Genomic DNA, 25,237 nt, shown 5'->3' on the forward strand with positions numbered 1-25,237 from the left:
TAGAAAAACTAAAAAACCAACCACCCACCAGCAGGTGCCTCCTCCACTCAACAGAAAGCTGTCTAGCTACTAAAACTCACCACGGAGATGATGGAATGCCATGGAGTGTGTGACATGAAACAGAAAGAGCTGTTTCACAGCATCACACTGAGTGCTTTACAAACGCAGAGGGAAACACGAAGAGGCTGCCATGTCAGCTGGTCCCAGGGCTCTAGTAACCCTCCCCCTCCTCTTCCATGTCCTTTAACCGACCCAACCCAGGTCGACAGTGTTACTTCAAGGTTGGCGTTGTCCGTGCCAGGGTCCAGCAATGAACAGACAAGAGCCCTGTCCTCACAGAGCTGACATGGCAGGACAGACCGACACTGAACAGTATGTGTGTACAAAATGCAGAGTGCATTCAACAGTGATAGTGGGACAGGAAGGGCAGCCGAGGAGGAGGACAGGGAGCACAGGCGGGTGGGGTGGTGAGGGTGGGCCCTGCCGAGAAGGACCTGGAGAAGGGGAGCTCTGTGTGGTTCAGTGAGGACAGCAGCTGCAAACGCCCTGAGGCAGGAGCGTGCTGTGACTGCAGGGCAGGAAGGTGCTGCTGTAAGTGGGGAAAACAGGACCCTGTGGCTACTGCTGGTGAAACACTTTGTTTTTCTAAAGAAAAAATGCTTAGAATTCTTAGTTTAAAATTATTAAAGTGGATACAAAATGGTCAACATTCTCGTAACATCAAATACTCCTTGTAAAAATACTATCAGTTGTATTTATCAACTGCATGGAGTTTCCCAAGTGCACTTTGTTAGAAATCCTTTCATTTGTTCCAGAATTTCTGTTCTCTTGGAAACTGTCAGATCTGACAATGAGCAAACCTGCAGATTCTTTGCCTGCAATGTGATGGTGGGGTTAGCCACTGTTTACAGGAGGACTTGTGACCGAAGAAGAAAAATGAGCTGGAGTCACAAAACCAGCCAGGCAGGTTCCCAAGAAGCCTGGTGCAGCCTCCTCCCTACCCCACCAGCCCAGGGGCTCCTGGTGAGGACCCTGGGGTGCAGGGGCTGCTGTGAGGTGGCAGGGCCACTGCTTTATCTTCCCCGGGTGCTTCAGGGGCGTTAGACCTGACTGTGGGAGTCTGAGATCAGGATGACACTCTACACAAAGCCCAAGGTAAGAGACTGGTCTTGCCCAGTCTTTGAAACCCCAGTGCAACAAAGACCAGGCACTTTAGGTATTTACTGAAATGAATTTAGCATCATCAGGCTCACTTCAAAACTGAAGACAGACAACACTTGTTAAGTTCTAGCTTAGAGGTCTGTGCATGTGGTTTGCTTTCTGGCTTCTTTGTTCCCGTGGAAAATGACAGTGCTGAAGTCAAGCGAGATTGTTCTGAAGAGACCTCTCTCATCTGAACCAGAAGTGTTTCCCAGTGCATGGCCTTTTCCTTCCAGGACAGTGACAGTACTCACCTGATTAAAGTAACAGTGCAGAAGACAAGCGTTCAGGTAAGAAGCTGATTGGACCAGTTTAAAAAATCGCACAAAGTTATTACTGTTCAATGCAGCAAAGGCCTGAACAGCAAATTTCACCTCAGGGGAGTTTCTAACAGCAGGGTAGAACTGCTGCACTTCTCTGTTAATCAGAGGAGATAGAAGTGGTTAGAACGCGATCTTCCATGAGACAAAATTTCCACAAAAACAGAGCTGACAATAAAATAAGATCTCAACTATACTGAAGTAGAAGGTCTTGGTGGTCACAGTGCCAGTGTGCTCATGGCTCATCTGCATCAAGGCCACCCTGACTTGGGCTGGATTGGCAACACAGGTATTCTTTAAAAAGATGATGAATAAACAGACTCGAGCAGTAATTTAAGAATTGATTATCAAATCAAAGAGTTATTTTAATGCCAACTGACTACCAGCTACCAGTGTTTGACGATGATGCTTAAGAAACAAAGTTTAACTTTGTTTTGTTTGGAAATAAACTGATTTGGGGAATTCCTTGGCAGTCCAATGGTTAGGACTCTACAATTTCACTGACAAGGGCCTGGATTCCATCTCTGATCAGGAACTACGATTCTACAAGCTGTGCAGCAAGGGCAGGGGAAAAAAATACTGATTTGACTGAATTACTCAAGATAGGATACAAATGCTTATCATATATGAAAAGACTACACAGCCATTTTCCCTGACTAGTTTATCCCTAAGGCTTAATTTTAAAACTTAAAATCAATCACACTCTTAAGATATTCTGTAACCAGGGTCTCAGGGAAAACACTAAGCTGAAAACAAGTTTCAACTTAAGGAAATCCAGTTTACCAACGACAGGAATGGAGGGCCTGGGGACTCTGGTATTCCTCACAGAAATGTCTACAGGTGTGCAAGATTTAAAATTCATTCTTGATATCCCACCCTTAGCACTTCTGTTTCACACCATTTTCAGCTAAGATCTTTGGAGAGGTTTGAGTGCATGTGTGCACTACTCTGATAAGGGACTCCCTCGCTGACTGCATCCTCTCCAGCTGACGAGGAGAACTGGTCCTCAGGAAGTGTCTGGGGCCCACTCAGGATGCTCAGGTGCTCGTGGGCAGCCCCAGCCTCTCCCTCAGTAGCTCGGCTCCAGGGACTGCACACTGAGCCCAGCTTTCTCACTAACACCGACATCAGAGTGTCCTCAGTGCTGCCGCCACCAATCCTGAAAGCTCTCTTCCTGGTTACAGCCTGCCTTTCCCGACGGCTTAGGCTGACTTCCAAGTTGGAAAGCTCACCTTAGGATGTCCCCCTTGTTGAGATTGAGCAGAACGTTGTAGCCTTGGAATTCTGCCTCACTGGCGCAGAATACGCCCTTGTTCCTCAGGTCCTGGTACATCTCCTTCAGACTCTGGAGGCACTTGGTCATGTTCTCGTTGTTGATCTTGGCGTCAAATGAGGACATGGGCTCCTCACACATGAAGTGAGCACAGTGGATGTGAAACCGGGTGCACTTCTCAATTAGAGACACCGTCACTGGGTCGCACAAGTGCTGCTGCGTGATGTCCTGGACACAAGGGAGGCGGAACAATCACACACGCGCCACACACGAGCATACACATACATCTTACGCACACACAGGTCTCAACACATCTCCAAACGTGAGGATCAACTATTAGAAAAATCACCATTACCTGAATTTCTCAGACTGCAATTTGAAACAAGCATCAAGCACATTTTAGCAGGACTTTGTAATGATTTTAAGGAACAGCGTATTTCTTTTGTTACAGATGAAATGTAACTGAGTAAAATGACAAGAGCTCTCATTTTCCCTCTAGACTTCGAGTGTGCTTTCCAGTCTCTCTAGCTTCCCCGCCAGAAGTGGCCGATACCTTCCGTACGCCCCGCGTGCGGTTCCACAGGAAGTCGTACCAGTCCCGCAGGCCGCCCCCGGTCTGGTCCATAATCCGGGTCACCAGATAGTCCATGGTCCTGCTGAGCACCGCCGAGGGGCGCAGCTCGTGCGGCAGGGGCTCCTCCTGGTCGGCTGAGGAGCGGCTGTACTCCTTCACGGCGGCCGCATGGTCCACCTGGGCGTGGGGAGCAGGGACGAGCAGCTGGGTGGCAGGGGCCAGGCCAGCCTCCCTGCTGCTATGCCCAAAGGTGGGGAAGATCACACACACACACAGACACACAGACACAAACACAGACACATACACACACACAGACACACACACACACTCACACACAGACACACACACACACACAGGGAGCAGGGACGAGCAGCTGGGTGGCAGGGGCCAGGCCAGCCTCCCCGCTGCTGTGCCCAAAGGTGGGGAAGACCCCCCCCCACACACAGACACACAGACACACAGACACACACACAGACACACACACACACACACACACACACACAGGGAGCAGGGACGAGCAGCTGGGTGGCAGGGGCCAGGCCAGCCTCCCTGCTGCTATGCCCAAAGGTGGGGAAGATCACACACACACACACACACACACACACACACACACACAGGCACATACACAGACACATACACACACACACTCACACACAGACACACACACACACAGGGAGCAGGGACGAGCAGCTGGGTGGCAGGGGCCAGGCCAGCCTCCCTGCTGCTGTGCCCAAAGGTGGGGAAGATCTCTCTCTCTCTCTCACACACACACACACACACACACACACACACACACACGGAGTAGGGACGAGCAGCTAGGTGGGGAAGACCACCCCTCCCCGACACACACACACACAAGACCGCCCCTCCCCCTGAGACACACACACACACACACACACACACACACACACACACACGGAGCAGGGATGAGCAGCTGGGTGGCAGGGGCCCGGCCAGCCTCCCTGCTGCTGTGCCCAAAGGTGGGGAAGACCCCACACACACACACAGACACACACACACAGACACACACACACAGACACACACACACACAGACACAGACACACAAAGACACAGACACACACAGACACACAGACACACACACACACACACACACGGAGTAGGGACGAGCAGCTGGGTGGCAGGGGCCAGGCTAGCCTCCCCACTGCTGTGCCCAAAGGTGGGGAAGACCCCCCCCTCCTGCCCCCCCCACACACAGACGGAGTAGGGACGAGCAGCTGGGTGGCAGGGGCCCGGCCAGCCTCCCCACTGCTGTGCCCAAAGGTGGGGAAGACCCCCCACCCCCCCATCACACCCACACACAAGCAAGGTCAATACTACAGAAGACAATATTTTAGAACACAAAATAAGGTAACAATTAAAAGGCAAAATAAAGAAACGTGTTTTTGGCAAACGTGACAAGGAGTAAACAGGCTACCACATCAAAATGCAGAAAAACTTAAGTGAAGACACACCTGCTGGGGTGTGACAGGTGAAGGACTTGATAAAGATTTTAAAAGGTCTCAGCCATGCTCATGTACCAGATTGTCTATACAGACCAGAAACGGAGCTGGCAGTGAGGAGGCAAGAGAGGAGCAGCAGGGTCTGGGGAAGGCCCTCCAGAAGCCAGAGCTGCAAGAGGCTGGAGGCCTGCAGCTGACGGTGGAAGTAGGAAAGCCACGAGTCCCTGCCCTGGGCACCTGCCTTGACAACTGCCACCTTCCTGAGGACCCTGAGACAGGTGAAGGCAGCCGTAAAACTCCCAGCCAGGAAAGGAGAAACCCGAAGGAAAATTAACAGAGAGAAAACGAATCTAAGATGATGCAGACTTCTGGGGAAACAACTTGGAACATGCATCTACTCATGTTCAGGAACCTTAGGAAACATCACACCTCTGGCACAGCCCTTCATTCCTGGAATCTATCAGAGGGAAGGAAGCTGAATACCTCAGAACCATTGCACACAGCATGCCCAACAGAGTTAGTAACAGTAGAAAATCAGAAACAGCCTGATGACTGCAGAAAGGGGAGTTCTGAAAGAGTTACATAATCAAGTAGTGTGCCTACATGTAAAGTTTTAAATGCTTTTAAAGAGTTTACCATACAAAAGAAAATGCTCATGACAGAATTTTAAGTGAACAAGATTCATACAAAATACCTAGAGCATAACCTCAAACACACAAAACATAAACATAAAAAGGAATAAGCAAAAGCAAATAAGCTTTTTTGTGAAAAGCAAAAAGAAATGGAAAGTTTTTTTTTAATTTCTGAAACATAGATTTGTATGTATTTCTATAACTTAGGGAACCATGTGGCAGTCACCTTACATAAGACTGCTTCATACATAACCTCATGATACAAATAATGGAATAAATACGCTTGTTAATAGCATATCCCCCCCACATTCTAGCAAAGCAACCCCCAAATCAAATACGTATAGAAAGCATGAAACTAGCCTTCCCTCCCCAGCACACCCCGCTCCACCCCAATGATTAAACATGGACAGCAGCCTGGAGAGCAACCCACGGGGATGTGAGGCTCTACCTGGTCAGTGCCTGGGACCACTTCAAACACACTCAGCTGGCTCCGGGTCTCCCGCATGTACCGTTCCTTCTCAGGACACATATCCAGGCACGTCCCAACAAAAGTTCTTGCTTTGTCCAGGTCAGTCCTTTTCACCCGAGCTAAACAGAATCAGGTAAAAAGTAACAATGTACCATACAGTTACTGGGAAGCCAGAGAAGGGCATTTTCACAACGATAAAAGGAGAAATAAAAATAAAAATTCTCTTACAAAGGAAAAAAAAATCTAAAAAACACTACTGGGCCTCAGAGAAAGGAAAGCACTGCCTATCACACCAGGTGACAAGCCATCAAGACCATGAGACCCTCCAGGCTTTCTCCTCTCTCCGGGTGGGTCTCCAACAGTCACAGATCCGTCAGGGCACAGCAAGCGGTGGTGGGGAGGGGGCCCCACATGGGTCTTTATGGCTCCTGCAATAATGACCTTAATGATGAACAATCAAGCGGCAATGTTTTGTTCCAAGAATCAATCTCTTAAAAGAAAATATTCAAAATACGCCAGTATTCCAAAACCCTCAGTATTTCATCATGTTTTTAACAGGAATCACATTAATGGAAGTTAGCTGGATCCTGACCTGAATAAATGACTATTACCCACAGAACTACACAGTTACCAAAGTATCTATTAAATGAAATGAAATGAAACAACCTCACAATTCAAAACATTCACATCTTATTTTATTTTTTAAAATTCCAATATCTATTAATGATTATTTTAGGAATACGAAAATCACATGTCAATGACATAACCTATGGTAGCAGCTTTTATTACTGTGTTCAGGAAAACACGTGTTTATTCCTGTACTGCTGCCGCTGCTAAGTCGCTTCAGTCGTGTCCGACTCTGTGCGACCCCACAGACGGCAGCCCACCAGGCTCCCCCGTCCTTCAGATTCTCCAGGCAAGAACACTGGAGTGGGTTGCCATTCCCTTCTCCAATGCATAAAAAGTTGAAAGTGAAGTTGCTCAGTTGTGTCCGACCCTTAGCAACCCCATGCACTGCAGCCTTCCAGGCTCCTCCGTCCATGGGATTTTCCAGGCAAGAGTACTGGAGTGGGGTGCCATTGCCTTCTCCAGCTTCTACAAAATCCTGCAGGTAAAATTTAATTCTGAAAAAAAACTCTGCAAAGGGCACGTGTGCTGTTTTATTTTTGGTCACTGTACGTAGCTTTTAGTGTTAACAGGATATCTGATTTTTGAATAGGCTTTAAATACATTCACATGATTTAACATTCCAAAGGTACAACATCCCAAATGGGACCCCACAACGCTGCTCCCTGCTTCCTGACCAGCTATGTGAGTGATCCTTCCTCACCTCCATGACTTTACACACACAAGCCAAGTACACTCACATGTATATGGACACACACACTCCCCTTTCTGTACACTTCCCACACCTTGCTTCTTCCACTTCACAATAAACATTCATTTTTCCATCAAGAAACACCGGTCTTCTTTGAGGCTGTTTAGAATCCCACCGTGTGGACAGTCACTTTCCAATCTTTGTCATCACAAAAAACCTTGTAAACATATCACACACGCGTGGGGCACTTTGTCAGTCACACTCCTGGGTGTGGAATGCTGGGTCAAAAGCACTGTTCCCCTGAGCCTGGAGACACTGCCGACTCGCTCCTCCGAGCAGCCTGCCCAGGGATGGGGAGGTATGAGACCTCTCATCTGTCTCTGCGATATGATGGGCAGAGAGCAGCTGGATCTTTCCCCTTTCCATCCACACGTTTAAGAGGTAACTCTATCTTTTTTTTTTCCTTTTTGGCCATGCTGCACGGCTTGCAGGATCTGAGTTCCTTGACCAGGGATATAATCCAAAGCCAAGGCTGAATCCTAACCACTAGACTACCAGGGAATTTCCAAGTGTCAACTCTTGACACTTCCTTTTCCGAACCTCTAAGACCCTACTCATTTTTCTACTGGAGTTGGTCTTTTTCTTATTGACTCTACAGGACTTTCTGTACCTGGAAATCAGCCCTTTGTCTGTCATGAGTTACACACTTTTCCCCTGGATTGACATCTTTTGTAGTTTTATTTGTGGTGATTTCTGCTAAATGTAAAGTTTTCACCTTTAATGTCTTCTCAAGGTCTAAAACATTGCCCTTTAAATTATTTAATCCTGCATATATCAATGGTGTTGGCGTTCTTCCAAAAATAAGATTACATTACAAACACAACTGCACAGCGTCCACATCTACACTCACAGCCTCAGTAGACCAGAAAGCAACAGGGATCACGGGTACACATCACAGGCCCCAAGGCCCAACAGCAGCGAAGCCCCCCAGACCAGGGTCACCCCTTCCCTCACAGCTCCCGAGAAGACCGCCTCTGCCGAGACCAGCCCCTTACCTTGCCGCATGACCCTGTCCCTCTGGTCAAGCAAGCGGTATTTCTCCTCAGATGTCTCAGCCACGGTACCTATCAGGGGACTGAGGGATGACACACACGGCCCGAGGCCCTCAGAGCCCTCGGAGCTCTCATCAAAAGGGTCTTCCTCAAACTGATGGGCCTTCAGGAGACTTGGCTTCTTCACAGGAGAACTAGAAGGAAGACAACACGCTAAGACTTTATATCCATCAGGTGTCTGGACCTTTTCCACATCCAAACACTTCTTTTATCGTCCTGGACCCCCAGCTCCTCCAAAGTTGGACAGCAGCCAGCACAGAGGGGAGGCGGCCGCACCACCACCAGTGATGAGCATGAAGGCTCACATCACCCACAGGTTCTCCTCTTTAAACCGCTATACAGTCCATGGAATTCTCCAGGCCAACATCCTGGAGTGGGTAGCCTTTCCCTTCTCCAGGGGATCTTCACAGTCCAAGGATCGAACCCAGGTCTTCCTCAACACACGTGGATTCTTTACCAGCTGAGCCACAAGGGAAGCCCAAGAATACTGGAGTGGGTAGCCTATCCCTTCTCCAGCAGATCTTCCTGATCAGGAATCAAACCGAGGTCTCCTGCATTGCAGGTGGGATTCTTTACCGACTGAGCTATCAGGGAAGCCCTGAAATGAATTACTTGTAGATTTCTATCTCAAAGACATGAAACTAAGAGGGAAATAAAAGCACTCCAACACCATGAGGAAATACCATGCCTACATGTTTTCAAACACAGCTTCCCTTCAGTAGAAGGATGTACTGAAAAGCACAGGGCATTCTGTGAGCTTCCTCATTTTCTACCTGGTTTTCAACATTCTGTGAATTTGAATGTCAAAGAGGATGTAAAGAAAGGAAAAAATAAAAGCAAATCAGCAACTACACTGTTAACTGCAAAATGTGAGGAAAACTATCCACTGGCCAAAATACGTGAAGCAGGATTAAATAGAAGCCGGCCTGCTGTGAAAGGGAAGGCGGGGGCCACACGGGGGGAAGGAGGAAGGAGCCTTGGGGAACAGAGGTTCCACACAGGGACGTGGAGGTCTCCGAAGCGCACACTGTGCGCTAGACCTGGCCTGCGACTCTGCACAGGGCTGCACAGTTATAGCCACGGCTACAAGTGGCGATTAGGAACATGGCGTGCAGCCAATTACACATTTTAAGGAGAAGAGCAATTGTCTGTACGCATATACATCACACAGATGGCATGAGAGCAATTGCACAGGCCGCAGGGCTGAGGGAGAGGAGGGGCCCAGGGCAGTCCCCGCCCCCACCCCCACCCCCCAGGTCCTCTCCACATCCCTCAACCCCCATCCAGGTGTCAGTAATCACCCGCTTCCCTTCCATGCTATCTCACGACGGCTACGAAGTCCCTTGAGGTCAGTGACAGGAGAAGCCCAATAACCCACTTGCCCTGTTAGAACAGTGGCATTTGGAAGGACCAGCCATACCTTTTACTCAGGAGGCCGACAGTCGCAGTCCTCACCCCAGGCTTGCCGAGCGGGGAGTGCTGAAAGGGCGTGTCCTCGGTGCCCTGGCCAGCTTCCCCATCGCCTGGCTGCTTCTCCTTGAGGGAGAAGGGCTTCTTGTTGGGACCTGGGGATGCAAAAACCAGGACAGAGTTAATGACACCATAAGTCACTCAACTTGGGGGCGTCTTCTTGAGAAAGTTATAATTGTGGCAGGATGTTGTTAGAACGGAGCCCAAGGAAGTGAGACAGCCCCAGTTCCACTTCATCCCACATTGGGGATCAGGCTCACACTCAGCACTCAAAGACCTTGCACAAAGCACGAGAGACTGCAGAGAACAACTGAAAACTCACTTAATTTTTTCTTGTGCCAGAAGATGGTCATATCTTTATGCAAATCTTTCCCTTTCTTCCTGGCCAGGGCTGCAGATGCCTGGAAAACAGTCCACAACACAAAGGACGATGGCATCAGGAGACCAAGGAAACGAGATCAAGCTTTCACATGCATTAGTGGAATTCTGTTCAACAGAGCTACACCTCCACAGCTATGCGTTCTGACCACATTGCCTGCCTCCAGCCACGGCAGCCACGGTCCCCATCTCCCTTACCTGTCTTAGAGCACGTATCTGGACTTCTCCTTATCGAAATTAATGACTCTACTGTGACAGAATCCATAAACTTGGCCCTATTGGCATTTGATGAGATAATTCTCACCATATGATTTTCTGAAGAACAATGGAAAGATGGCCAAGTAACACTTAAACCCAAAGGAAACCTATAGAATGACACACACGGGGTACACTTTGTCATAAAACATACATACACAAAACCAACTGTATGTTAGCATACCTGTAAATATACCTATGAAAATGTCTAGGAAAACATACCACCACACTAGATAATTGTGCTGGCTCTAATAGGAGAGAAAGGGGTGAGGAGTGGACCTCAACTTTCTGTAGATCAATGAACTGCTGACAATGACAATTTATATATTTTCTATATAAGTATTTTTTAAGGTTCAGCTAGAAGAAAAAGGACATTGCAACAGACAGAAATAACCTTAAAAACATGAGGGCTGCGGTATGGCCTGGCAGCTACACTCCCAAGTATACACCAACAGGAGTGAATGCAGGGTCCTGAATAGAGACCTGCCCTGGCTTCACGGCAGCGTTATTCACAAGACCCAAGAGGTCCGCGGACAGGGGGACAGATAAACGAACTGTGGGACAACCATACCTGGGATAAAGGAAAGAAATACAACCACATGAATGAACCCTGAAGACGTTATGCTAACTGAAAGCCAGACACAAGAGGATAAATATCATACGATTCCACTTATATGAATTATCTAGAACAGATGAATTCATAGAGCTAGAAAGTAGACGCGAGGTCACCAGGGGCTGGAGGAAGGAAGGAATGAGGAGTTACTGCTTAGTGGTTACAGAATTTCTGTTTGGGAGGATTATAAAGTTCTGGAACTAGATAATGTGATGGTTGTACAACACTTGTGAATGTAAGTAATGCTGCTGAATTGAAAAACAAGAATCAGTAGAAAGGAATGAACAGCAAAAGCCCTAAACTGTGCATATCTGGGCACAGAACCCCTACTCTCAGGAACTGAAACAAAGGATATAATCAAACATAAATGGACAGAAATGTCCACAAACAGAAAGTTGGCCAAGTAGGTAAATAGGATGGAACGTCACGTAGCTCTTAACGACCTCATTCTAATCTAGACGGTTTGTTGATTTCAGAAGCTACTAAAAATGACCACATAAGAGGTTACCAAACAGGATATGCAGTGCAACGTCATTTCTGTAAAAACAATGTGACTATATATTAACAAAGACGTTATCCAAAATATTCATAGGTGGTATCTTAGAGGATAGAACTATGGGTGATTTTGTGTCCCCTGAGTTTTTCCTCTATGTTGACAGGTAACACCTCCATCATTTAAAAAAGAATGAAAACATGCGTTCTAAATACCTATAGAATATAATTTTCCCAAGAATATTCAGAAAAAAATAACAAGATATAAAGCTACATAATGTGAGCAGCTCATGTAAGCATATACCCTACAACCCATGTGGTATGCGTGTAGGTATATATACACATATTAAAATCAAGGCATAGGAACAATTAACAGCAGTTCTCTCTGAAAGATGGGATTACAAGATTTTACCTTTCCTGTATTGTTCTGAATGTTTATGGTGATCATGTACTACCAGCAAATAAAATAAAAGTCAAAAACAAAACAAGAAAACTCAACTCTGAAAAAATGCTGTGTGGTTACAAGACATTCCCATGTGCTTCAGAGACATCGGACTTCATAGGAATCACTCACCTAAAATTTCTAGAACACTGCATTCAGTTGGAACCACAAATTTTTCACAAATAAACCTAATTTATGAAAAAAATAGTGCTATTCTAGTTTCTCCAAATTAAGACATTAGAGTACTTTTCTAAATTCTAACAAGTAACTGATAGATTTTTAAAAATAAGTTTTAAAGTGACAAAGTTCACTCTACCTTTGCCACTTTTAAGCCTATTTTTTTTCCTCACACACGTAAACCACATTGTTGGAATACTCACATGATCAAAAAAATACACCACTGCCAGCTTCTTGTTGCGCCTGGTATATATGCGCTGCACTTTAGCAATTTTGCCAAAGTGGTTCTCCAGGGTGGTTCTGTTATTGAGATAGTCAGGGATGTTCTTGCACTGGATCGCTGTGACTTCAGCAGGAGACAAGCCCCCAAGACTGTCTGTGCTCTCACTCCTCTTGCTCTGACGGCCAGGAGTTCCTCTTAGAGAATCTAGGGGATCAATGAACAGCCACAAAAATGCATCAGATGCAATGTTTTCCAATTACTGGGGCATAAACTAGGAAAGAGCAAAGAAAATTTTTATGGCTGTTGAGACCTGCTCCACGATCCTATATGTTAGGATCCCTAATGTTTGTAGGGGGTTAACTAGACTATTAGAGTTTTGCCAAGAGAAGGCACTGGTCATAGCAAACACCCTTTTCCAACACAAGAGAAGACTCTACACATGGACATCACCAGATGGTCAACACTGAAATCAGATTGATTATATTCTTTGCAGCCAAAGATGGAGAAGCTCTATACAGTCAACAAAAACAAGACCACAGGAGCTGATTGTGGCTCAGATCATGAACTCCTTATTACCAAATACAGACTCAAATTGAAGAAAGTAGGGAAAACTGCTAGACCATTCAGGTATGACCTAAATCAAATCCCTTATGATTACACAGTGGAAGTGAGAAACAGATTTAAGGGCCTAGATCTGATAGACAGAGTGCCTAATGAACTATGGAATGAGGTTCGTGACATTGTACAGGAGACAGGAATCAAGACCATCCCCATGGAAAAGAAATGCAAAAAAGCAAAATGGCAGTCTGGGGAGGCCTTACAAATAGCTTTGAAAAGAAGAGAGGTGAAAAGCAAAGGAGAAAAGGAAAGATATAAGCATCTGAATGCAGAGTTCCAGAGAATAGCAAGAAGAGATAAGAAAGACTTCTTCAGCGATCAATGCAAAGAAATAGAGGAAAAGAACAGAATGGGAAAGACTAGAGATCTCTTCAAGAAAATGAGAGATACCAAGGGAACATTTCATGCAAAGACGGGCTCGATAAAGGACAGAAATGGTAGGGACCTAACAGAAGCAGAAGATATTAAGACGAGGTGGCAAGAATACACAGAACTGTACAAAAAAGATCTTAACGACCCAGATAATCATGATGGTGTGATCACTAATCTAGAGCCAGACATCCTGGAATGTGAAGTCAAGTGGGCCTTGGAAAGCATCGCTACAAACAAACTAGTGGAGGTGATGGAATTCCAGTTGAGCTATTTCAAATCCTGAAAGATGATGCTGTGAAAGTGCTGCACTCAATATGCCAGCAAATTTGGAAAACTCAGCAGTGGCCACAGGACTGGAAAAGGTCAGTTTTTGTTCCAATTCCAAAGAAAGGCAATGCCAAAGAATGCTCAAACTACCGCACAATTGCACTCATCTCACATGCTAGTAAAGTAATGCTAAAAATTCTCCAAGCCAGGCTTCAGCAATACGTGAACCGTGAACTTCCTGATGTTCAAGCTGGTTTTAGAAAAGGCAGAGGAACCAGAGATCAAATTGCCAACATCTGCTGGATCATGGAAAAAGCAAGAGAGTTCCAGAAAAACATCTATTTCTGCTTTATTGACTATGCCAAAGCCTTTGACTGTGGGGATCACAAGAAACTGTGGAAAATTCTGAAAGAGATGGGAATACCAGACCACCTAACCTGCCTCTTGAGAAATCTGTATGCAGGTCAGGAAGCAGCAGTTAGAACTGGACATGGAACCACAGACTGGTTCCAAATAGGAAAAGGAGTACGTCAAGGTTGTATATTGTCACTCTGCTTATTTAACTTCTATGCAGAGTACATCATGAGAAACGCTGGACTGGAAGAAACACAAGCTGGAATCAAGATTGCCCAGAGAAATATCAATAACCTCAGATATGCAGATGACACCACCCTTATGGCAGAAAGTGAAGAGGAACTAAAGAGCCTCTTGATGAAAGTGAAAGTGGAGAGTGAAAACGTTGGCCTAAAGCTCAACATTCAGAAAACTAAGATCATGGCATCTGGTCCCATCACTTCATGGGAAATAGATGGGGAAACAGTGGAAACAGTGTCAGACTTTATTTTTGGGGGCTCCAAAATCACTGCAGATGGTGACTGCAGCCATGAAATCAAAAGACGCTTACTCTTTGGAAGAAAAGTTATGGCCAACCTAGATAGCATATTCAAAAGCAGAGACATTACTTTGCCGACTAAGGTCCATCTAGTCAAGGCTATGGTTTTTCCTGTGGTCATGTATGGATGTGAGAGTTGGATTGTGAAGAAGGCTGAGCACTGAAGAATTGATGCTTTTGAACTGTGGTGTTGGAGAAGACTCTTCAGAGTCCCTTGGACTGCAAGGAGATCCAACCAGTCCATTCTGAAGGAGATCAGCCCTGGGATTTCTTTGGAAGGAATGATGCTAAAGCTGAAACTCTAGTACTTTGGCCACCTCATGCGAAGAGTTGACTCATTGGAAAAGACTCTGATGCTGGGAGGGATTGGGGGCAGGGAGGAGAAGGGGACGACAGAGGATGAGATGGCTGGATGGCAACACTGACTCGATGGATGTGAGTCTGAGTGAACTCCGGGAGTTGGTGACGGACAGGGAGGCCTGGCATGCTGCGATTCATGGGGTTGCAAAGAGTCGGACACGACTGAGCGACTGAACTGAACTGAACTGAACTAGGAGATTCAACCTAACACTCGGGGAAATTTACAAAGAACCTGCCAGCAGGATATACTGTATTTTGTACTTTCTAGAACGTACCTTCTTTTTTATCTCTGCTCTCAGTTTCTTCCTCTTTATTCACACCTGGAAGCCGGGAAGGTACCGGGACAGACTGACTCCCTCCTGGGATGACCAAGTGGTCATTTTCCCCAGACTCGACACAGCCAGTTTCCTTTTTAGATTCCTTGTTGCCCAGACGACCTACTTCTTTATTGCTTTTGAAGACATCCTGTATTGTCCGCCCAAACAAAGTGCCTCCTCGGGGTCGATTCAAGCGAACAGGTCGTTTATCTGGAGGATGATCACCCCTTGACAGAGGGTCCAAGTCTTCAGCTGCATCATGACCGTGCCTCCTTGGGGACCGATCCTGGTCCTCCTTTCTCTTCAGTCCTTTCATGAGGCTGGGAAGTGGCTCCATTTGGGAAACAGCTTCTTCGCTTCCTTGTCTGACACCTGTTTTGCCAACTGGGAAGGGTTCACCCAAGGATCCTGAAGACATGGGGAAGGCAGTGAAGGTGCTACTAGAACTTCCAAACAGTGATTTGGGGCCTCGCTTCTCTTCCTCCACATTCTGACTTGGCAAAGCAGGGGTAAAGGCAGATGATGAATTATTATTGCCTGGTTTTGAAAAGGTAAAATTTGAATTGGTGGCTGAACTACTTGTCCCCTGAGAAAAAGGAAATGGGGTCAGTCCCCCAGGTCCACTACTGATTGGATTGGAAAACGTAAAAAATCCAGAAGTAACTTGGCTCTTAGTTTTCTCTGGCTCAGATTCAGCCCCCAGTATTGGTCTGAACATTGAGTTTTCCAGAGGTTTAAAGCCAAATTCTGTTTTCCCAAAGCCAGAGCTTGCTTTTTCTCCAGTTTCTGGGGCAAAAGTAGAAGTAGTTGGGAATGCTCCAAGGTTGGGGGACTTAAAACTGAATCCAGGGTTTCCAGGCACACATGAACTCGAAGGCCCAGAGGCAGCTACGAAGGCTGGACTGTGTTCAAGTCCAGAAAAGAGTCCAACATTTGAGGTTTGAGAGAATCCTAATGTTTGCACTGAAGACTGACTTTGTCCAGAAGATGCTGGAAAACTGGACACCTGTGAAAATCCTGAGCTTTTTCCGGATAACGTATTGCTTTGTCCAAAAAGAGAGGGCTGACCAAACCGAAACTGTGGCTTAGCTTGAAATGTTCCTATGGAGCTACTGGAAGATGTTGGAAAAACACCAGGCTGCTGCCCACCGAAAGGATTAGCTGGATTCATCTTCTGAGCGAGTTACTAGAAGGCAATAAATAATACATGTAGAAAAGTAGTCCTCTTCCTTAAATGGTCTGTTCAACTAGGGAGCTCCCCCCATCTCCACAATAAGCTGAAAAACAAAAATTCAGACAATCACAACTACGTGGTGCTGGAAGGCACCAAATTAGAATTTTTAATCACATGCCAGGCAAAGCAAAGGACTGATTCTTATTTTCTGAGAGCCAAATGGTGGTACCCCACCTTACTGGAGGGAGTGCAGAGTAGAAGATGGTACAAATGAATTACTTTGTTATGGGGGCTTGGCTCAGATAGTTAAGCGTCTGCCTACAATGTGGGAGACCCGGGTTCGATCCCTGGGTGGGGGAGATCCTCTGGAGAAGGAAATGGCAACCCACTCCAGTACTCTTGCCTGGAAAATCCCATGGGAGGAGCCTGGTAGACTACAGTCCATGGGGTCGCAGAGTCGGACACGACTGAGCGACTTTACTTCACTTATGAGGGTTTAATGCATGATCCTTTAATACTTAAAAAAAAAATCAAAACATCTTACTGAATCAGTAAATTTATGGAAAACCTAAAATAGCAATAAGAAAGTATATGCCAGTTGCACTTTCCAAGACAGGAGTTTCTGACGCCTTTCAATCTCCACAGAGAGAATTACAATGTAACACTGTTAAAAAGTTAGTGTTTCAATGTTTCCTCCCATCTAATTTTTTCTCCCAGTAACCAGAGCATCAAATACTTTTTCCAAACATGGAAATAATTTGCATTTTAACACAGTGGCGGCTACCCCGCAGGGTCTAGCTCGAAATACACAGTGCTCTTGAAAGACAGGCAGCCCCGCCAGATCGCGGGTGCAGCGCAACCCAAATCTCGGGCGGGCCAGTGGGTGGGCTCGGCGCCCGCCGCGCACCGCCCCCCGCATCCTGCCTGCCGTGTGCCCCCGCCGACGCCCCTGCGCCCCGGGACCCGCCATGTCCCATCCCCGCGCCCCTGGCCGCGCGCCCACCGTGTTCACCCAGCCCCGCTCGGTTAGCAACACGGCCGGGGCGGCGGGGAAGAGGGCGGCCTCCGCCCTCCAGGGCCCCGCGCAGTGCTCACAGTCTAGCTCAGGGACACAGCCGCCCACCATCCCTTCGGGCTAGAGACGCACGCAGGGCCCGTCGCCGCCTAGGCCAGTGCTGCCCGCGGCCCGCGAACAGAAAACGCCGCGGACCCACTTCCGGTCGGTCCCGCGCCGCCCAGCACCGCCCGGGCCCGGCCGCGCGCGGGTTCCGCTCTCCGGCCGGGCGGCGGCGGTGGGGCTTCCGGGGCGCGGCGTCCACACCCCCGTCCGCCCGCTTCTGCTCAGTAAGCGCCTCTTCCCCAGAGTGGGGCGGCGCGCGCTGGGCCCTCCCCTGTCGCCCGTTCTCTAGTGTGTGTCACCAGCCGTCCGGCGCGCCGCACTCCACCGTCTGTCCAGGCCCCCCGTGCTGCGTCTTCCTCTCGGTAAAGCGCACGTTCCATGACAGTTTTCAACGAATTCCACCCAACGGGGTGACGTGAGCGTGCGTGCGCGTGCGTTGCTACAGAACTTCCGCGGGCTTTACGATTCATCGGCCCGAAGTCGAGATGAGCCTGGCGCTGCGCAATCTGCAGCGGGCGGTGCCCCTGCGGCGCGCGCTGCTGCGCCAGAGGCTGCAGGCAGTGCGCGGGGCCCTGGGCGTGCGGGCCTTCGACGTGGGCGTTGTCTGCGTCGACAACCGAAAGATCCAGCAGATGAACAGGATCTACCGAGAGCAAGACACCCCGACTGACGTGCTCTCCTTCCCCTTTCACGAGGTAAAGGCTGCCCTCCTGTTCTCGTCCGGCCTACCTTCCGCTGTGAATTCCGTTAATTACACCACAGACAGGATTGTCAGTGTTGCTCGGAAAATTTCAAATACACACGAAAGTAAGGAGTAAGATGTGACCGTCGCTACTGATCTGAGCCTATCGCTGAAAGAGGGAGGGTGATCCCCGCCCTCCTAGTAACTGAATTAAAGAGAAAGCGCTTCTGCAGTTTTAAGTGTGATTCAATAATGGATATGTACGGGTTGAAAATTTTAAATAACTGAAAATAAAAGGATAGACTTGGGCAAATATTTTAAACAAATATGTACTGTCTATCAGGTTATGAGGATTTCCCTGTGGCTCAAACGGTAAAAAAAAAAGTCTGCCTGCTATGCAGGAGACCAGGGTTCCATCCCTGGGTCGGGAAGATCCCCTGGAGGAGGGTATGGCAACCCTCCAGTATTCTTGCCTGAAAAATCCCATGGACAGAGAAGCCTGGCAGGCTACAGTCCATGGGATCAAAAAGAGTTGGACACGACTGAGCAACTAACACACGCATCAGGTTATTACCTATGTTATGTGAATGACTCATTCGAGACTTCCTGCATTGTTGCTGCTGCTGCTAAGTCGCTTCAGTCGTGTCCGACTCTGTGCGACCCCATAGACGGCAGCCCACCAGGCTCCCCCGTCCTTCAGATTTTCCAGGCAAGAACACTGGAGTGGGTTGCCATTTCCTTCTCCAGTGCATGAAAGTGAAAAGTGGAAGGGAAGTCGCTCAGTCGTGTCCGACTCTTAGCGACCCCCATGGACTGCAGCCTACCAGGCTCCTCCATCCATGGGATTTTCCAGGCAAGAGTACTGGAGTGGGGTGCCATTGCCTTCTCCGTCCTGCATTGTTAGTGGCCACATAAATTGGGGCAGCCCTTTTGGAAAGCAGTCTGGCAGTTTACCTAAATTAAGTCTTGATAACTGTTTAATCCACTAGGATCACACCTAAGGAAATAAATTGAAAAAGGAAAGAGAATTAAATGTTCAACGTGTTCAATATAAAAATATATTAAAGTGTCCATTTATTCTCCATAAAAAGAAATAAAAATATTTGACTGACTTAGTGTGAACAGTCCTCAACTGAATGGACTGGTCTTTATGTGGGAACATGTGATCAGTATCAAAACTGGGAAGAACAGAAATGTAAACTTGTATCAATGAGGTGATTTAGCTCCACAGATGTTTTGGAGCTGGGTGGTTGTGCATTAGGAAGGATGAAAGAATTATTTTGATAGTGTGGGAACATCTTAAGTCAGTCATGTGTAGTGTCCCTGCCACAGCCCCTGATTTGTCTGCCTTGGAAGTGCAACACAGGGTCTTTCAGGGTGGAAACCTGTGGGCCTGTGGCCAGTTAGTGTTCTGAGGTCATGTTCTGCAAGTGTGTATTTCCTCATTTTCAGAATCTGAAAGCAGGTGAAATCCCCCAGCCCGACTTTCCAGATGACTATAATTTAGGAGACATTTTCCTGGGCGTGGAGTTTATCTTCCAGCAGTGCAAGGAAGATGAAGATTACTATGACATCCTGACTGTAAGTGGGATGCTGAAATGACAAATCCTTATGGGCAAAGCAGAGGCCCATGTCCTTCATCCAGGCCATGAGAAGAGGTTGTGGAGGTGACGCGGACATCCACACCATAATCCTTGTGTAGGACAAGGGTTCCTGGGGGAAACCCGCAGGCAGGGGCCATGCCCTCTCACCACACCTCAGAGAGGAGAGCCTGGGGCATGGGTCTGTGCCCCCGAGGCAGCGTTGGGTGAGGGGAGGGGCCAGGAAGCACCCTGGGAGGAGGGAGCCCCGGGAGTGGCCTGATTCTTAGCTTGGCCTCTGGAGATGAGCTGGCTGCCGTTTAGCTAGCTCAGACAGGCTGAAGGAGCTTCTTACTGAACTACTAGAAGCGGGCGGGATTCCGGCCTCCAGGACCTTCAGATCTGTCTCCTCCCCTGATGCCATGAAGGATGGCAGGATGGCGGGAGTGTTCTGGAAAGCGGGGTGTGACTGAGTCGTGTTTCAGTATCCCCATGGATTCAATGGAGGTGTCTCCCTTTGTCCGCACCCTAAAGTATCATCTTTGGGGAATCCTAGTGCTTCTGAGACTTGAACTTCCCAGCAAGACGCCCTGTGCTCAGGCGTCAGGGTTGCTGAGGAGGGTGTGCTTTCTCCCTGCAAGTGGTGAGAACCGCAGCGTAGACAGCACTGCTTAGCACCGGTCTCAACTCCAGGATCTCTGTGACTAGCGTCTGTGTGCCCCAGGGGGCTCTGGGCTAGGGTCACCTGTGGACACTGTCCACTCCCCAACACCTTCTGAGAAGTCTCTTAGTGGATCTTAGAAGACCCACAGTGGAGGATCAGCCCGCACTCCTAGGATCCTGTTCCCTGGCACTGGGCCAGGCCAACCCACTCTCCTCCCAGCTAGCAGCCACCTGCATGGCAACGCTGGGTACCTCCCCTTCCCTTGCCGTGGTTCTCCATGTCTCCACAGCTCCCCCCACCCCAGAGGAGATCCTGATCTTCACACCCCACTACAGGGGCCTGACCTACTCCTGCTAACCAGACCCCACCCCTGTGCCCTCACCACCTGCCCGCAGCCCTGCCTGGGTCCAGAGGAGGCTTCCTCACCTCCCACTGGGCAGCCACTAGCCCTCCCTGATTTTTTCCTTCTCCTCTATTACCACCACCACCACCACCACCCCAGCTCATGGCTGGATCCTGACCACCCTCTGAGGCAGCTCTTAATTGTTCTGACAGGTGACTGCCACCCACGGGCTCTGTCACCTCCTGGGCTTCACACACAGCACGGAGGCCGAATGGCAGAAGGTAGGAGCCCTGCCCTGTCTGCAGCACACAGGGGCACACATTGCGTTGCAGCCCAGGCTCCAGAAACCAGGCTGTGCAACCTGCCCCCTGCTGTCCAGTGTGAAAACCAAATGGAGAAATGCAGTGAAATGAGGAGTTGGTAGGGCCCACTTTATAAAAGAGATGGTGTTTGTTTTAAATACTGGGCTCCCTAAATGCTCGTAACTGCATTATTCATTCACTACTGAAAAGTCCGAGGAGAGACGCTGCTGCGCATTTCATGAAATCCCAAAATGACTTAACGTTAAAATCTTTATGAGAGTTATTGTGATGATATTTGTCAGTTGGAAACAGGATTTAGGACATTAGAGTGTCTGATCCAGACCTATTATGTGGTGGTTTGTTTCCTCGAAGACTACCAATATTTACTCAGTTTATAAAGGTCTGTATTATAGAACCATAATTGTGTTTTATTAACTCAAATTATGTTCATAATCAAACAGGCTCTCTGAACTGCATAGAAAAATGTTTTTTGAAAATTAACAAAATGGTTCTGGTACAGTTGGCCTCCTGGCCTCCCGAGGCTCCTGGGTCCACGCCGGCCACACCCTGGCTCTGTCCCCAACCCCTAACCCTGCTCTAGCCCCCTTATCCCCCTCCTCAGCTCCGCTGCCCTCTGCACCAGCAGCATCACAGGGAAGCTCCAGGGCGGTTTCCCACCAGCCCACCCTTCCCCCCAGGAGGGGCTGTCCTCACACACCCGCTCCTAGGCTTTGGAGCAAGTCACCCAGTCTGACCCCTTCTAACCCCGAGATAGGCCCTCCCCTCCTCTTCATACCCAAGACCACCAGCTCAGCCCCGGCCCCCCACTCCCTGCCCCTGCTGGCTCCAAGGCTCACACCAGGAGCTCCTCTGTCCTGAGGCTGCCCACCTCGGGCTGTGTGGGAGGCCATGGGCCTCAGGGAGAAAGCCTCAGGGCCAGGGGAAGCCAGGCCTCTGGGCCAGTCCAGAGCTGGTTTCCACCCCTTTCTTTCAGATGTACCAGAAGGAGAAGCAGGTTCTCCAGGAGCTGAACAAGCACATGGGGACCAGGCTGCAGCCCCTGAGCAGAGGCCTCTTCTGACGGAGGTGATACACTGTGGCTGGAAGGTGGCCCCAGAGATCAGGGCGCCCCCACACTGAGGGTCTCGGTGGCCACTGCTGCCCTGTGGGGCAACTTCCAGTCCTTCGTTTAGGACACAGTCGGTGTGCTGTTTCCAGTGTTGTAAATAAAATAGTTCTCAGCTCTCAGATCATACAGAGGTGGGGCATGGGAGCCACCCCTGCCCCGAGGCTCTGCCTTTGGCATAGGAGCATCTCTCCCATCTCAGGACAGATCAAGGAGCCCAGGTGAGTGTGCCCTCCCTTGAACTCCTGCTGGATTCAGGCCTACCCAGCCCCCACCGGAGCAGGATAGCTGTGAGGCCAGCCGACCCACCCCAACCCCGGGGGACCCTCAGCTCTTCTTTCGCCATCACCCGCCCCTGCTCGCTCGTAGGTCATTCCTGAGCCCTCTCCCATGGCACCCGCATAGCAGAGCTCCGACTGCCACATCCCGTTCTCCTGTCGGACAGCGCCCTCCTGTCAGTCCTGTTCAGTCCTGCCTTCTGAACAGCAAAGTAAACCCAGGGGTCACCCAGAGCCTTCCCCAGAGCTGTGCCTACGCTCTGACCTCACAAGTGGGGCAGATGTGGAGGGGGCGGGCACTGAGCCAACTCACGGCCTGGTCGCCTCGACCTCAGGCCCCAGCAACTGATTATAGTGCTACAGACTCTCCATGGAGCTCCAGACGAGTCAGGGCAACAAAACACTGCCTCTTGGAGATTCTAAAACTCAGAAAACTATGATTCTAAGAATTTGGTTTCTCCCATAAGTTGATTTTAGAAACATGAAAACTCAGTTCCCGTTGGATTTGCATCCTGAGCCTGGACTCCACTGGCTTCTGGGGACACGGGTCTGTCATTTTCCTGAGCTGCTGGCTGCATGACCTGCTTGTAATCATTAAGCTTGTTCTCAGTTTAGAGTTTAGCATGGCAAAGATTAAAGTTAAGCCCCCAGAGCTCTCTGCTTTCTGGGCCTTTTTAAGGGACTGAAGGGTCCTGAGACCCACTGGTCCTGCCAGCAAGTGTTTGGAGGCTCTTCGCCTGCCACTAGAGCCAGCCCCTCAAGACCTCTGGTCGTGTCTGGACACAGGCGACTTGGTTCTGTGTTCAAGTCTGAGCAGACTTGCTGGGGCTGGAGGAGGGTCCAGATTTACAGGGTAATGCAGTGAGAAGCTTTCCAGAGTTGGATGGTGTGTCCCTCCTGCCCGCCCACCCTGGCAGCCCATAGCAGTGGCCCCCGGGTCCTGCTACCTGGTACCTGGTTCCGAGGGACCTGGGTGTGCCTTGACCCTCCACGTGGACAGCGTCCATGCATACAGCACAGCCATCCTGTGTTTCTCTCACCAGTGACCCTCCCCGTTGGCATCCCCTCCACCAGATGGGCAACTGCTCATGTTATTGCCCATTTTCTACTGGTTTTCCCTTTTTTCTTATTAATTGGGTGTTTTAGTATGTGGTTGTAAACAGCCCTTGAATTTTAGTACAGAATGTGAGCAAGTGTCCTGACCTGAATCTGAGAGAAGGCCACCGCACGGTCCGTCAGCAGCCAGGCCATCTGCTGGCCACAGGGCGTCTTGGTTCTGTCTCATTCCACTGGTTGCCCCCACCTCCTGCCCTCCTCACCCAGACACATGCTGCCTGGGCCCAGTTCAGTTCAGTTCAGTTGCTCAGTCATATCTGACTCTGGGACCCCATGGACTGCAGCACACCAGACCTCCCTATCCGTCACCAACTCCCAGAGCTTGCTCACACTCATGTCCATCGAATTGGTGATGCCATCCAACCATCTCATCCTCTGTGGTCCGCTTCTCCTCCTGCCTTCAATCTTTCCCAGCATCAAGGTCTTTTCCAGTGAGTCATTTCTTCCCATCAGATGGCCAAAGTATTGGAGCTTCAGCATCAGTCCTTCCAATGAATATTCAGGACTGATTTCTTTCAGGATTAACTGGTTTGATCTCCTTACTGTCCAAGGGACTCTCAAGAGTCTTCTCCAACACCACAGTTCAAAAACGTCAATTCTTCGGTGCTCAGCCTTCTTTATGGTCCAGCTCTCACATCCATACATGCCTGGTTCCAGAGCTCCCTTGCAAATCCACCATCACCTGAGCAGAGCCCCTGCTCCAGGTGTTGCCTGGGTTCCTAGCCCTTTACTGTCCTGGGTGTGTCCTTAGAGTTATGCCAGGTCCACAGGGCACAGGCAGTGCCTCCTGCTTCATGGTCCTTGACATCTTGGTGAGGGGAGCCCCAACAGCACCCCCACCAGGGCACTTGGCACAACCATTAAAGTTTCCTCTCCTCACAACACCTCTACCACTAGCTGCCAGGAGCCAGTGCAGCCCCCACAAGTGAAAGGCTCAGGCCCACAAGTTCAGTCGCTCAGTCGTGTCTGACTCTTTGTGACCCCATGGGCTGCAACACTCCAGGCTTCCCTGTCCATCACCCATCCCTGGAGCTTGTTCAAACTCATGTCCATCGAGTCAGTGATGCCATTCAACCATCTCATCCTCTGTCGAACCCTTCTCCTGCCTTCAGTCTTTTTCCCAGCATCAGAGTCTTTTCCAATGAGACAGTTCTTTGAATCAGGTGGCCAAGGTTTTGGAGCTTCGGCTTCAGCATCAGTCCTTCCTAGTTTCCTTTAGGACTGGCTGGTTTGATCTCCTTGCAGTCCAGGGGACTCTCAAGAGTCATCTTCAACACCACAGTTCAAAAGCATTAGTTCTTTGGTGCTCAGCTTTCTTTGTAGTCCAACTCTCATATCCATACGTGACTACAGGAAAAACCATAGCTTTGACTGTCTAGACCGACCTTTGTCAGCAAAGTAATGTCTCTGTTTTTAACATGCTGTCTAGGTTTGTCATAGCTTTTCTTCCAAGGAGCAAGTGTCTTTTAATTTCACAGCTGCAGTTACTGTCTGCAGTGATTTTGGAGCCCAAGAAAATAAAGTCAGCCACTATTTTCCATTGTTTCCCCATCTATTTGCCATGAAGTGATGGGACCAGACGCCATGATCTTAGTTTTTTGAATGTTTAGTTTTAAGC

The 25,237-nt window shown here is 48.9% G+C and overlaps 2 protein-coding genes across 6 annotated transcripts in view; one reads left to right on the forward strand and one right to left on the reverse strand.

Annotated features, from left to right (window-relative positions):
- MCM3AP (minichromosome maintenance complex component 3 associated protein) overlaps positions 1-17,930 on the reverse strand; it is a 45,369-nt gene extending 27,439 nt beyond the window's left edge. Inside the window, exons 1-10 of one of the 5 annotated variants that reach the window (XM_052659523.1) lie at positions 17,828-17,930; positions 15,193-16,511; positions 12,389-12,612; positions 10,151-10,229; positions 9,779-9,923; positions 8,302-8,492; positions 5,908-6,047; positions 3,347-3,544; positions 2,753-3,021; positions 1,455-1,617 (exon numbers count right to left, since the gene is read on the reverse strand). In XM_052659523.1, the coding sequence (XP_052515483.1) occupies positions 1,455-1,617; positions 2,753-3,021; positions 3,347-3,544; positions 5,908-6,047; positions 8,302-8,492; positions 9,779-9,923; positions 10,151-10,229; positions 12,389-12,612; positions 15,193-16,405 (2,622 nt within the window). In that variant the 5' untranslated portion in view covers positions 16,406-16,511; positions 17,828-17,930. Of the gene's footprint in view, positions 1-1,454; positions 1,618-2,752; positions 3,022-3,346; positions 3,545-5,907; positions 6,048-8,301; positions 8,493-9,778; positions 9,924-10,150; positions 10,230-12,388; positions 12,613-15,192; positions 16,512-17,411; positions 17,663-17,827 lie in introns of those variants that run through there. The other 4 variants (XM_052660805.1, XM_052658248.1, XM_052658941.1 and 1 more) reach the window with 4 other exon arrangements.
- YBEY (ybeY metalloendoribonuclease) lies at positions 17,722-22,347 on the forward strand. The gene is made up of 4 exons (XM_052661825.1): positions 17,722-18,223; positions 19,663-19,791; positions 21,010-21,078; positions 22,094-22,347. Exons 1-4 carry the CDS (start codon positions 18,014-18,016, stop codon positions 22,178-22,180), a joined length of 495 nt encoding a protein of 164 aa, XP_052517785.1. The 5' UTR covers positions 17,722-18,013; the 3' UTR covers positions 22,181-22,347.
- Positions 22,348-25,237: the final 2,890 nt, after the last annotated feature.

Source organism: Budorcas taxicolor, chromosome 1 (genome assembly GCF_023091745.1).
Source record: "Budorcas taxicolor isolate Tak-1 chromosome 1, Takin1.1, whole genome shotgun sequence".
In the NCBI taxonomy this organism is placed as follows: domain Eukaryota; kingdom Metazoa; phylum Chordata; class Mammalia; order Artiodactyla; family Bovidae; genus Budorcas; species Budorcas taxicolor.